This window comes from Miniopterus natalensis, chromosome 18 (assembly GCF_054644295.1).
Source record: "Miniopterus natalensis isolate mMinNat1 chromosome 18, mMinNat1.hap1, whole genome shotgun sequence".
Taxonomy (NCBI): Eukaryota; Metazoa; Chordata; class Mammalia; order Chiroptera; family Miniopteridae; genus Miniopterus; species Miniopterus natalensis.
The window spans coordinates 9,539,526-9,553,023 of record NC_142098.1 but is presented as its reverse complement, the minus strand read 5'-3'; the positions used below and the strand labels follow the sequence as shown (position 1 = coordinate 9,553,023).

The following is a 13,498-nucleotide window of genomic DNA, read 5'->3' as shown; positions in this document are numbered from 1 at the left end:
GGGCAGATTCTCCACGGGCACAGGGAAGTCTTTCCGGACAACCTTTGACTCCCCCAGCCCTGTTCGTTACCTTTAAAGAACGGGCAGATCTTCCACACTGTGGCTGCCCCTTCCCGGTTGAACTGGCCCAGAGCCAGCTCCATGTAGAAGAGGGGCATCCCAGCGATGATGAGGAACAGTGTGTATGGGATCAGGAAGGCACCTGGAGGACACAGAGGCAGGGTGTGAGCCCACACCCCCTGCCAGCCGGGCCTGCCCCGCAGAGCTCTTGGACCCAGGGCTGCAAGGGCCTTCATTCCTCCTCTCGTCCTGCCACTCCCTGAGGGGGACTATGTGGCAGGCAAATAGGAGATACACAGAATAATTAGTACAAATAATCATAACAGCAATAATAATACTTTACCTGTACTAATAGCGTAATAATGAGGCATGTAATCAAATTTAGTAAAATCTGGGTTAAAGCTACCGAGGCATGTTTCTTGGAGGACTCTCCTGGCCTTAGATATACAAGCACACACTGTGAAGCACCATGGGGTGGATCACAGGTAAGTCTGCCCCAAGTTTATTTAAATACCGACCTTTTCTTTCATGAATCCTCACTCTGGGGAATGCCAAGTGCCCCAAACCTTTCCTTCTGTAGGTAAGAAAATTGGGACCAGAAGGGGAGAGACAGTGCCTAAAGTGACATGATTGAGCTTCTATTTTACTCAGATCTATGTAATTTTTAAAAATCCTTACCTGAGGATATATTTTTATTGGTTTTAGAGAGAGAGGAAAGGAGATGGAGAGAGGGAGGAACATCGATGTGAGAGAGAACCATCAATCTGTTGCCTCCCGAACACACCCTGACTGGGGATCAAACCTGGGTAAGTGCCCTGACCGGAAATCGAACTCACGACCCCCTGGTGCACCCAATGATGTTTAACCAAATGAGCCACACCAGCCAGGGCACATATCTGTATCATTTTAAAGTCACATAGGGCTTTCCCACCCACAATCTCACTGGATTCTTTTCAGTCCCACAACATAATCTGACAAGGTCATTATGACCCCCTGGGGAAACAAGGTAAAGAAGGGAATCGAATCGGTCCTATTTGCACCGCTGATAAGAGACAGAGCAGGATTTGAATCAAGGCAGTTGAAGGTAAATAGACACTGGAACAAATTGGCCAGAGGCCTAAGTCTCTGACCAAGGAAGGTGCCCACTCAGAGCAACTAGAGGGGTCCCTTGACAATGGGCAGCAACCGAACCCTGGGGGAATTCCAGGTGGAATTAGACACGTCTGAGTGCCAGAGACAATTCTCAGTGTGCCCAGAACCCTGGGGTGAGCTTAACGGGCTCTGACTCTGCAAGGTGGCTCACTGGGATGCATGCCCTCAGCCCGGCTGCAAGCCTGACCAAAGCACAACTCCAGTTTCTTTTCCTGGTGTGGCTGGAGGTGGTCAGGCCAGATGCACACTCTTCCCACCATTGGCCTTTGACAGAGATCCGCAGCCTTGGAAACCAAACACTCCCTGTCCTGTCCACACCAGGAAAGGGCAGAAATTGGGAAATATTTAATGATGGCAACATTAGAAATATAATGTCCCCTACTGTGTTTCAGGCACTTTGCATGCAATGTCTCATTCGATCTTCACGACAACCCTAAAATGCAAAGATTATTCCTTCCTCCATTTTACAGATGTAAAAACTGAGGCTCCCCCAGCTAGCAGAGAACTGTGGCTATCACATGACATCCAAGGTCAAATTCACCCTGCTCCTCAGACTGTCAGTTCTCCACTTTCTTCCCAGGAAGTCCAGGTCTCTTAGGGACAAAGCATGAAGTGTTGGTCCCAGTGCTCTGAGACCCAGTCCCTTCTGTAGCCGGAGATGGGCCAGCAGGGTGCGGAGTAGGAAAGAACTATCAGGAAATGAGTACGTCCTATGTATCAGGCAGGGCACTGGGCTCTGGACATCTGTGATCCCGTTTACCTTTTCCAGAAACTGCCTGAGATTGCAACTACTATACGCATTTTTCCGAGGAGGAAACTGAGGCTTGGAGAAATTAAGTGACGTGACCATGCTCACCCAGCTGGTAAGTGATGGATCTGGGATTCAGACCCAGGTCGGTCAGAACTTCAGAGCCATTCTCAATATATTCTGCAGATTCCAGAACATTCCAGCTTAGATGAAGGACAGAGTCTTGGGGGGGGGGGGGAGTTCTGAAACTGAGGATCTGGGCTCATTTGTTGGTCATAAGCTGGTCCAATGCTCCAGTCCCTGCTCCAGGTTGGACTTCTTTGAAACAGCCACATGCCACCCTCCCTCTTCCCCTCCTCATTTCTTGTTTTCAGTCTCCACCTTTGTCCCTCTCCGCCATAGAGAGGGCTGGTTTGGCACTTGAACCCACGTCTGTCCACAATACTGACAGTCAAGGTGGTGCTGATGAAGGAAGATGGTGGTGGTGACAATGAGGTTGATGAAAATAACAAGGACCATTTATTGAGCACCTATTATATGCCAAACCACACACTAAGTTTTTCCATAATTATTCATTTAAAACCATCCCTGAGAGAAAACTGCCACTGATCCCATTTAACAGATGAGGAAACCAAGGGTTAGAAAGGTCAAGTTGCTTGTCCAAACTAGTAAGAATGCAGCTTGGCTTCAAACCTGGATCTGCCTGAGCCCTGCTCTGCCTTGTGGCCACTTGCTACCCCCATGGGGGCCTGGACCCAGAAAGTACGGAAAATTGATGTATTAAAGTTTAACAGGCCCGAAGTCAGGAATCAGGGGCCCAAGGGACTTTGCGGAAGGAGAAGTCAGGAGTCACGGCTCAGGTCTTGGCACCGTGCTTTGCCACTGACGGTCCTATGCTCTTCTGCAAGGAAGGGAAGAAGCAATGGGAGCCAATTAACGGCGTCGCATGTCGGTCGGTGTTCTCAACCCTAACACCCTGGGTAGCACTGCCAACAGGCTGGAGAATTGCCCCCTCTGAAATTTACTTCCTCTTGTGCTGGCTGGGAGCCCAGCCCGGACAGGGGAAGGAGGATGGGTCTGCACAAGCCCGAGGCGCTTATCTATGACAGCGTACGAGAGCATGTGACGTGGGCCAGCCAGGGCTCCGGGCGGAAACAGGCCGCGAGCACGCGAGAATGATGAAACGGCTGCGGAGGAATGAAAACCGCAGCTGCCCGCAGCCAGGGCCTTTTTCTCAAAAAGGACGTTGACCGGCAAGTTGGCCCAGGCCCCCTTGCAGAGGGTCTGGAGGGAGCCAGGGCCCAGCCGAAAGGTCAGGAAGAGTCCACCGAGGATGCTTCTCTTGGAAACAGTCCTGAAGCAGCCCCTGGGAAACTGAGGCTCAACTGCACATCTTCTAGAAGTTACTGCCTTGAAGGCAGGTAGCTGCCTTGTTTCCATGGCCCTGCTCCATCCCCGTGTGGGGCCGTCTGAGAGAGATGCAGGCAGGGCGCCTCTCCCAGGGGTCGCAGCTCCTAGGAGTCTCTACCACATAGACGCACCACAAGTGCGCACCGTGCCTACTCACACAAAGGGACACATATGCTTCTGCACACCGACACGCTCACAAACACACAAGGAAAACCCCGCCGACTGTGAAAGGGACTCCGGCCAGTAGCCTTTGGGTGGCTTTAGTAAGGAAAGCAGCTGTCCATCACCTCTAGCCCAGCACACTCTGCCTGTACCCCACTATTCGCGATGAACCCTATTGCTCACAGAGGGGTTCTGGAATCCTCTGTGCAAGTGCTGAGTCCTCAGGAAGGGAAGCCCAGTGGTTGCCAGGTTCTGGGTGGGATGCGCTGGAGCAGAGCCTAGGTGGGTGGGGAGGACCCCAGGAAAGGGGAGGGAATGCCTGCAGGAGGGGCACAGCAGGAGGCCAAATGGCTGGCCAGGGAGGAACTGAGGGGAGGAAGAGGGAGTGTGACCAGGGAGGGGCTGCAGGAGGAGAGGAGGGCCCCCCGAGACCTTGCTGGACCAACTTCCCAACTGTTGAAGGCACAATTTCATGAAGTGCATTCCAGCCACACCCTGATATACTGAGGAGCGAAACCCCACAGAGCTGTTCTCTGGTGCCCGCAGCTCAGCTTACGGGCTGTCGCTGCCAGCAACCTTCACCAGAGTCCCAACTAAAGCTGGGTCAAGGCCTAGGGCAGCTGGGTTTGTCCCTTACCCGCAAACATTCCCAGGGCACAGTAAAGGTCAGTAAGGAGAGTAAGACAAGGGAAGACAGAGCTGCCCCCAGCAGGCCGCCCGGGGCACCTGTGGGCAAAGGCTGGCATGGAAAGCTGCACTGCACGAGTCTAGCTGCTAAATAAAACATGCGCTATCTGTGTTCATAGCAGCAGAGTTTACAATAGCTAAGATCCGGAAACAGCCCAAGTGCCCATCAGCAGATGAGTGGATAAAAAGCTGTGGGACATTCACACCATGAATACTACGCAGCTGTAAAGAAGAAGGATCTCGTACCCTTTGGGACAGTATGGAAGGACCTGGGGAAAACTATGCTAAGTGAAATAAGCCAGGCAGAGAAAGACAAACATCACATGATCTCGCTTATACGTGGAACCTAAAGAACTTAATAAACTGATGAACAGAATAGATTCAATGACATGGAAGCATAGATGAGACTGACGAATGTCAGAGGGATGGAGGAGGGTGGGTGGGTGGAGGGGAAGAGAGTAACCAAAGAATTTATACGCATATATGCACAACCCAAGGACACGGAACAATGGTGGGGAGAGGGACTGGGGAGGGGGATGGGATGGGGTGGAACAGGTCATTGGGGAGAAAAAGGGACACCTGTAATATTTTAAACAAAAATAAAATTTAAAACAAAACAAACAAAAAAACATGCACTATTTTCCTACCTTGATGGCTAGACCTTGGCAATGGTGCCAGTGTAAAGTTCAAGTTCAGAGCCCTCAGCTCCTGGTGCTCTGAACTGGAAAGTGGGGGCATGGGGGAGCCCCATTTGCCCCACTCCCCCCCCCCCAGCTCCATCCAGAGAGGTGCCAGGCCTTCCTCACATGCACATGGTCTCTTGTGCCCACAGGTCTAAGCACTGCACACAGCCTCTGCAGAGAGTGGGTGCCGGCCTCCCCTTGGGCCTGGGGCTGAGCCAACGTCTAGCACAGTCCATGTTGCAGAAGGAACCAGTTAAAGGGCCATGCATGCAGACCTAGAGGGGGTTGGGGTGCCTGGGCAGGGAATTCCAACACCCAGTTATCTGGAGTGTGGTGGGTGTTGAGGGGCAGTGTTCTGGGTGGGCCCTGACCCCAGTGAGACGAGGCGCAGGGCAGAGTGGGACTCTATAGCACAGGGTTCAGGGCAGACCCCTGTGACGTAATAAGAAATACATATATTTGGTCTATGCTCCGAGTTCCTGACACAGAGCTCCTGCAACCCCTGTAATCTCCCAAGCGATGGGATTAATAGAGTTTCTAACACAGAGCTCCCAAATCCCTTGGGTGATAGGAGTGGCTTTGTTCTGGTGAAATGACTCAGTGGGCTCCTGGATGGTGACTCGTGACCAGAAAGGCCAAGCCATGATTAGAAGTTTGGAGCTTTTAGCCACCCCCCATCCCCTGGGGAGGGAGAGGGGCTGGCAATGGACTGAAGATTGACCATGCGTAGGTGACGAAGCCTCCATAGAAAACCCTGAACTACAGAGCTGGGAGGACTTCCAGGTGGGCGGACACATCCACGTGCCAGGAGCTGGCACACCCCAACTTCATGGGGACCGAGTTCCTGTACTTTGGATCCTTCCAGACCTCACTCCATGTGCCTCTCTATCTGGCTGCTCAACTGTATCCTTTATAATAAACTGGTAAATGTAAATAAGGGTTTTTTACTGGGTTCTATGAACTGTTCTAACAAATGGTCAAATCTGAAGACAGGATGATGGGAAGCCCTGATTTACAGCTGGTTCGTTAGAAGCACAGGTGACAACTTGGGACATGGGACTGGCACCTAAAGTATGGACAGTCTTGTGGGGTCCGCACTAACAGCCAGTAGATAATGTCAGAACTGAATAGTAGGCCACCCAGCTGGTGCCCGGAAATGGGGAATGGTCAGTGTGGGGAAACCCCCCACACATTTGGTGTCAGAAGAATATAAACCTAAACGACCTTTCTTTTACCCCCTTGCCTGGATCTAGAGACCACTCCGGCCACCTCGTCCTGTTTTTATGGCTCTGTGACCTTGAGTAAGAGCAGAACTTCTCTGAGCCTAAGTTTCCCTTTGTAAGTAGGGCTAATGATACCTATGTCACTGCTTTGCTGTGATAATTATAGATCATGGAGGCCAAATACCTGCACTTAGTAGGTGCTCTATAAATGGGAATGTCACCCTGCCTTCATACAGGAGAGCAGATGGGACACAGCTCTGTAAGCTGGAAACCATGGCTGAGGATCGCCCGTTGGCTGAGGGTGGGTGGGCCTTTGCAGTGCACAGCCATGGACGCCTGCCGGAGGCTCGCAAGCACAGAGGATTTTGAGGCAGGCCCTTGGGCTCCTCATGTCACTGTTCCCAGTGAGGCTTGTATCCAAATACACTGCTGACCACGAGCAAGTGCAAAGCCAAGGAGCCCCCCAAGCCACCGCCACCAGTGCTGCCCAGGTCCTCTTCAGGAATGAGGACCTGTGCCCCCAGCGGGGACTGCTCAGGCCTCAGCTGAAGAAAGCCATGTCAGTCAAGGCCACATGCTTTTCACAGCGCAGCTGGCATCCAATGACTGATCAACACTGGGACATACAGTCCCTGCTTCTTGCCCAACTCAGGACAGTCTGGAGGGCCCTTCTAGCCTCAGGTCCCACCATCTACCGGGGCTCTGCCCAACCTCTACCCGGCCGCTTCCTTCTTCCCCACATCCCTCCCCTCAGTCTCACCTATGCCCCCATTCTGTCCCGTAGAGCTACAGACAACACAGCAAATCAGTGTTTTCCAAAGCAATTCTTTGTACCCTGAGTGCCAGGCATAGGGTCCCCCTCTGAGTTTTGCTAGTTAAACAGCTGGCTCCCTGTGGCCATTTCTGTAGGGAAGTGCGCCAGTTCTTAGAATAAACCAGACCCAGATCATTCAGGTGTGTTAACCAGGAGCCACATGGTGCCAACTAGTGTCTCCTGCCCAAGACTGACCTCCTTGGGGCCCTCAACAGCCACCATGGGCTCTGGGTCCCTATAATCTCAACCCAAGTGGGGCCTTGCACCCCTCCACTCCTTCCCCTGCACTTGACTGGGTCTAGCCAGGAGCTTCTGCACAAGTTCCCCCTGCTCCAAGAGGGGAATGCCACACAAAATGACAGCTGGTACTTTTGGCCTCAGAAGGGGTCACTCCCTCATCTTCATTTTGGGTCCTTCCAGCCAACCTTTGGGCCTTAGCTCTGAGACCCGGGAACACACTCACTCCCCTAAGGGTTTGAAGCTCCCTCCTCTAAGGAGGGCAATGGGGGTGCAACTCAGGGAAATGAGTGTTAGAGCTACCCCTCTTTATGTGGTAATTCTCCCTCTGCCACTGGCTTTGCAGGGTCTGGACTAGATTTTTATTAATGAAGCTGGGGCTCTCCATACAGCTGCTTGAAGGTTCTGGTTTCCCACCTCCTCTATCCCGTTTACTTTAAAGCAGGCGTGGAGAACTTCTGGCCCAAGGGCTGTATATGGCCTGCGAAATCATGTGGTCTGGCCCTGCCAAAGCAACCACAGGCAGGACTTGAAATTCAATAAATCTAGGAGCTTTTTTAATAGCTAATTTTTAAGTTGATAATTTTGTATGGCCTGTGAACGATGTTATCAATATCCAAATGGCCCTCAGCAGAAAGAAAGGTTCCCCACCCCTGCTTTAAAGGAACAAACTACAGGGGTCTGGGATGCTCAGATTACATTAGAGAGGGAAATATAATCCACAAAGAACAGAGTAGGACCTCCTCTCCCTCATTTGGGATCTAATACCTACAGTAATAGGATCTTAAATGACATTAGCTTTTAGGTTATCTACAATAGACTATGAGGCCCCTGAAGGAAGGAATTGCCTTTTGCTCATCTTGATATTCCTGGCATATGATGGACATTTTGTAAATGTTTTTCGGTTAAATAAATGGATACTAGCAGTGACTTACACGCAGCTAATGAAATCCCGAGAGCCTTTCTCCACTCATGCATGCTCTGACCTAATGCTTACTTAGGCAGTTGGGTTTGGAACCGCAGGGTAGAATGTAACATTTATCCCCGTGAAATCCCATCGTGCTGGAAAAGATCTTTTGGGCCAGTTTGGAGCAATGGGCCAAATCATGCTGGCGACCTCAGCCCAATGTCTTAGCTTCAGCCCCCAGGGAGCGCCTCATTCCTGCAAACCTGTCAGCCATACCAGCTGGCTGGCTCATGGGCATCTGAGCAGAACTTGGCTTGCCACGCTTGGGGTGTAGACAGCACCCTTAGCCAGATGTGAGGGCACTGAGTTTGCAAACAGCTGCCCTCTGTACCAGCCACCACCTCCTCCTGGCCTCAACAGCCTCAGCTATTTTGGCCAAGAGAGTTCCTAAAGGGCTGTGAGTACCTGAGAGCCAGAGCTTACTTGGGGAAGGAAGGGAACTCCATTTGGGGCCCAGAACCACGTGGGACCCCATGAATGTGGGGAAACATTAATCCCCATTCTCCAGGCGAGGAAACTACAGAGAGACAAGATTAGGCTGTCAGAATATAGAGGGACGCCCAGGTCTTCACTCCCCATTCCCCAGGCCCAAGCATGACTGCTTCCATCACTTTCCCGTGGATTTCCTCTTAGAATCAGTCCGCTCCCTCTCTGGGCCTAGCCTGTGGTTAGAAATCACTGAACAATAACAATGACAGTAACAACTCCATTTATTGAGCCGGGCACTGTTTTGGGTTCTTTGCATACGTTCTCTGTAATGTCCTATCACCCTGCAGGAAGGTACTGTTACTCTCCTTTTCTGCACAAGGAAACTGGGGTGCAGAGAGCATGGGTGACTTGTCCACATTTCCAGGAAATGTCAGATGGGGATTCAAACCCAGGTCTGCCTGAACCTTAAGACCCGTCAGCACGACATGTCTCAAACGGAAGCAGCCATTTGTCAAGGATAATTCACAATGGGAGGGAGGCAGAAGTGGGGACCCAGTCGACCGGCCCACTCTCCCCCTGGAACCAGCAGAGGCCAAGCCCAAGACCACAGGTGCAGGGCGAGGTCTAGAGCCCTGAAACAGCCCCGCTTCCCGGCACTGCCTCCCTGCTGGAGAAGGTTCTGAGTGAAGCCCTGAGTGGCTTTCCCACCAGAAGCCTCCCGCGCCCACGCACCCCAGCAGCTAGCCTAGGGAACATGTTCACGCAGACTGACCTTTCCCAGCAATTCATCCAGGAAATATTAGCCAGGGGCTTAAACTATCAGCACCTCTATCATTTCAAAACAGCCTCCAGTCTGGAAAGGCACGAACAACTGGACTCGGAGGTTACCATGCTAATTCTGGCACCAGACGAGCACATGGGGTGCCAAGTAACAGGGCGGTGAGTCCTGGCTTGGGTGCAGCGCTGGGCAGGGAGAGGATCTTGGGAAGGTCCTCTAAGCTCACCTCCAGTTGCAATGGGGAGCTTGGGCTCAGAGAGCGACTGCGCCATGCCCAGGGTAACAGAGCTGGGGTTCAAACTCAGGTCTTTAAGCTGCTTCCACAATTCCAGATCCCTACCTGCCAGCCCACCTGCCCATCTCTAGGGCTGACTTCAGAATTAATTACTGGATGAGAATTGACCCACAAGGAGCAACCTGGAGGTCTCACCAGAGGTAAAGCCCAGAAGGGACCCGCTGAGCATCGCCTGGAGGTGGTGGGGAGTAAGTTAGAAAAAGAGCTGCCTCAGACTGGACTCTGAGACAAGGGCTGCCCTGCTGCCTTGTGCCAGCCACGGACACCCTAGCGAGAGATGGAAATTCACTGGCAATACTTCCCCACCCTTAGCCTGGTGTTTAAGGTCTCCACGGCCAGGCCCCAACTTGCCTCTCCAACCCTTATCTCTCCCAGCTTGCCCTTTGGCCTGCACTCCAAGCCTCTGAGGTGATCCATGTGCATTCTCGATCAACTAGAACATCTGCTTTTCTCCCCCAAGGCTTGAGCATGTCCCTCCCATTCACAGGACCTGAGTTCTACCTACAGCCCACCACCTCCAGTCTTTCCAAAGCAGTGCTTGTCACCTCCCCCACCCATTTCACAGGTCATCATAATGATGTCAATAAGGAGCCTCAGCTACCTGGACTAAGCCGTCCTCCATGCCACGCTCCCATGGACATATTTAGTCTTAACAACAAGCCTCTTGAGTTGAACACCATTATTTCCACTTGACAGACAAGGAAAGTGAGGCTTGCAGAGTCACCCAAAGTCACACAGCTAGAAGTTGGGATCCAGGCCGCTGATCTCGAGGCTGTCAGCCGCCCTCGCCCCAGTGCCCACAGCATGGGCACCTCGCTTGTTCGTTACCACCAAGGGTTCTGCTGTTTCTGGAGAGGCGTTAGGCCATTTCATGAATGCATTCATTCCATAGAAGTTTGCTGGGCACCTTTTACCACATTCCTAGGATCTAGGCCTTATCTTGGACATTGGAAATACAGGGATTAAATGCCACAGTTTCTGCTCTCAAGGTGCCCCAGCCTGTTGGGGAGGCAGACCCATGAAGAGACAAATGATGGAATGACTTGGGATGGGCATGGGCAGGCCTAGCAAGCCTAGGAGAGGGGGCTTCTGGACAACTTCACTTAAAAAAATGGAACCTGTGACAAATTTGCTCTGTCTTGTGCCCTAAGCACCTGGTATGTCACCTTGCATATAGCAGGCACTCTCTCTCTGTGTGTGCTGGTGGCAGTGGCCAAGTGCACACACAGTGCCAGGGAAAGCTCTAGGATGTCTATCTAGCCATGTGTCCTCTTGGTCATCTGAGCTGTTTCAGCTTCCACACTTAGAACAATGGAAATGACTTGTAGCAGAGTGACAATGAAACCCTTAGGTGACTACAGCTCCAGGCAGGAAGTTAATACATCTAGGTGATGTGGGAGAGCCTAGCCTTGGGCCTCACTGAGAAGAACCCGATAAACATTGCTGATTAATGGTAGAGCCTTCTGTGTCTACGGACAAGCAGTCTCAGACAGTCACTGAGGACATGCTGGATGGCGGGCCTAAGGTCTCTCAGTCTGCCTTTTATTCATCACCTCCCTGCTAAGATAACATAGGATCTGCATTTCTTCCTTTCTTGGGTCCGAAGGGCCATATGCTTAACCCTGATCAGAAGCCCTTGAAAAGCTACAGTAGCCAAATGTGAAATAGCTTCATCTCTGGATCATATTTCCCATTTCTCACCTAAAGTGTGAAGCAAGTGTCTAGAATATACACTGAAGCAAACAGCGGGGTCCCAGGCCCTAATGTCCAGTTCCCAACCCTCTCCCTGCCCCCCTCTGACCCCCTGGAGTCCCGAGCCAGAGCCTCTGCCAGGCAGGATGGTCCAGTGGATAGACAGGTTTCCGGAGCTGGGCCCCTTTCACCAACTTCTGCCCCTAGATCACTTTCCCCAGGCTCTGTGCAGGGGATCCCTTAGCTCATCCCAGCAAAGGGGGCAGGACTGAGTGGTTTGGGCACCCAGGAGTAAAGGCCCTGAGGAAGGAGCTGGGGCCTTAAGACCCAGTATCCTGTCCCCTAGGCTGCTTCCTCCAGGGCTCTGCCACCTGGTTGGGCTGTAGTTGGTTTCTAGGCTCTCATCCCAGGGTGGGTAGGTAATGTCACCCAGCAGGGAGAAAAATAACAGAGTCCCACTGCTATTTCTAGGCCCTATCTCCCTCCATCCTGCCATGGGCCAAGACCCCAGTAGATGGAAGCTCCAACCCTATCATCCAGGCCTTCCGCCTCCAGGACCAGGCCAGCTCTTGGGATCTACTGACCAATGCCTCCTAGGCTGTGTGCTCTGGCCCCTCCAGCAAAACACCACCAACTCGGAGTGGAGTTCTAACACCAGCTCCTCTCTGTGCATTTCTGTCCCAAGCGCCCAGGGCTTCCCAAGTGCCTTCAGAAAACCCAAGTCCTCTATCAAGCTTGGAGTGCTGGATTTAGGGACACTGTGTCACCTCCTGTGCACTTTTGGCGCCCTTTCCTGAGCTCTCCAAATCTCCACCTCCCTTCCTGTGAACCATCAAGGGTCAGGGGTCCTCACCCAGCCTGGTGCCCGATTCCCTCATCCCAACCATGCGCCTATCCCTGTCCAAGTTCATGCCTCAATTTCCTTCTTCCACTGGGGACTCCAAGGCGCTTTTGTGTGTGAGCCTGTCCGGTTCCTTCCTGCGCCCCAAACTTGCCCGTGTGCTTCCTCTTCTCCGTGTGTATCCCAGCTCCTCTCCCAGCCACTGCTGCAGACAGGGAGCCTCCCACGTCCAAACCCCCAGCGCCCCCGGGGCTCACCGCCGCCGTTCTTGTAGCACAGGTAGGGGAAGCGCCACACGTTGGCCAGGTCCACGGCGAAGCCGATCACCGACAACAGGAAGTCGATCTTCTTTCCCCACGTCTCCCGGGGCCGCTCGTCGCTCGCGCGGGACGCCAGGAGGCACTGGACACCATTGCGCTCTTTCACCACCACCGACTCGGCCGCTTTGCGCGCCTGCAGGGGCTGCTCGGGGGCCGGGTCTGCGCCGCTGCCCTCGGGCTGCACCTGCGGATTCATCCGCGCCAGGAGCATGGGCGCAGCTGGCGGGGGGCACGGCCGCGGGGCTGAGAGCGCGCCGAGGCTCTGCTTGGATGAAGGGAGAGGATGCTGTCACGGGGCTGGGCCGCCCGGGTCGCGCCTCCCGCTACCCCCCGGGAACGCCGGGGACACCTCGGTCAGTGCGCGCCGAGCAGACGCGGGATTCCAGAAACGAGCGCGCGTCTGTTGGGACAATTTGGAAACAGAGGTAGTGGCGCGCGGGACTGTAAGGGAACTTAGAGGCGGAGACCGCTCCTGCCCGCCCAGTAGGGCCGGCTTGGGACCTGGCCGCCCTTCGCTCATTCGGCCGCTCCCTCTCGGTCCCAAACGAGGTTTGGGCACGCCACGGCAGAGGTTTCCCAGGGCGGTGACCAGCCCGACGCGCTAGCTACCCTGTCCCCTCAGCTCGGGTCTGCGCCACCGCCAACAGCCCGGGAACCTCCCCGGACACGTACACCTCTGCGCGTCAAACTCGCTGGCGCTCTAGCTCTGCGCGCCCCAGCCTGGGTCTCCCCGGTCCATCCAGCCGGGCCCTCGAGCGGGGCGCACTCACGTGTCCGGCAGCAACGCGATCCCGGAGGCCGCGCGCCCGGACCGCTCAGGACCCGCCTCGCTGGGCTGCGGGGCGCGGGCCGGGGCCAGGTTCCGCGGCGTGGCGCTCGGGCGCAGCCGGAGGAGCGCTGGAGGCGCGGGCGGCCGAGGGGCGCGGGCTGGCGGGCCGGCTGCTTCTGGCCCGCCGAGGGGCCGGGCTGGTAATGTAGCCTGCGCCCCAGGTAACGCGCC

The 13,498-nt window shown here is 53.9% G+C and overlaps 1 protein-coding gene across 1 annotated transcript in view; it reads right to left on the bottom strand.

Annotated features, from left to right (window-relative positions):
- Positions 1 to 12,718, bottom strand: part of SLC6A2 (solute carrier family 6 member 2) — a 34,771-nt gene extending 22,053 nt beyond the window's left edge. Inside the window, exons 1-2 of the mRNA XM_016221006.2 lie at positions 12,436 to 12,718; positions 71 to 202 (exon numbers count right to left, since the gene is read on the bottom strand). Coding sequence (XP_016076492.2) covers positions 71 to 202; positions 12,436 to 12,709 — 406 coding nt within the window. The 5' untranslated portion in view covers positions 12,710 to 12,718. The remainder of the gene's footprint in view (positions 1 to 70; positions 203 to 12,435) is intronic.
- Between the last annotated feature and the right edge of the window lie 780 nt (positions 12,719 to 13,498).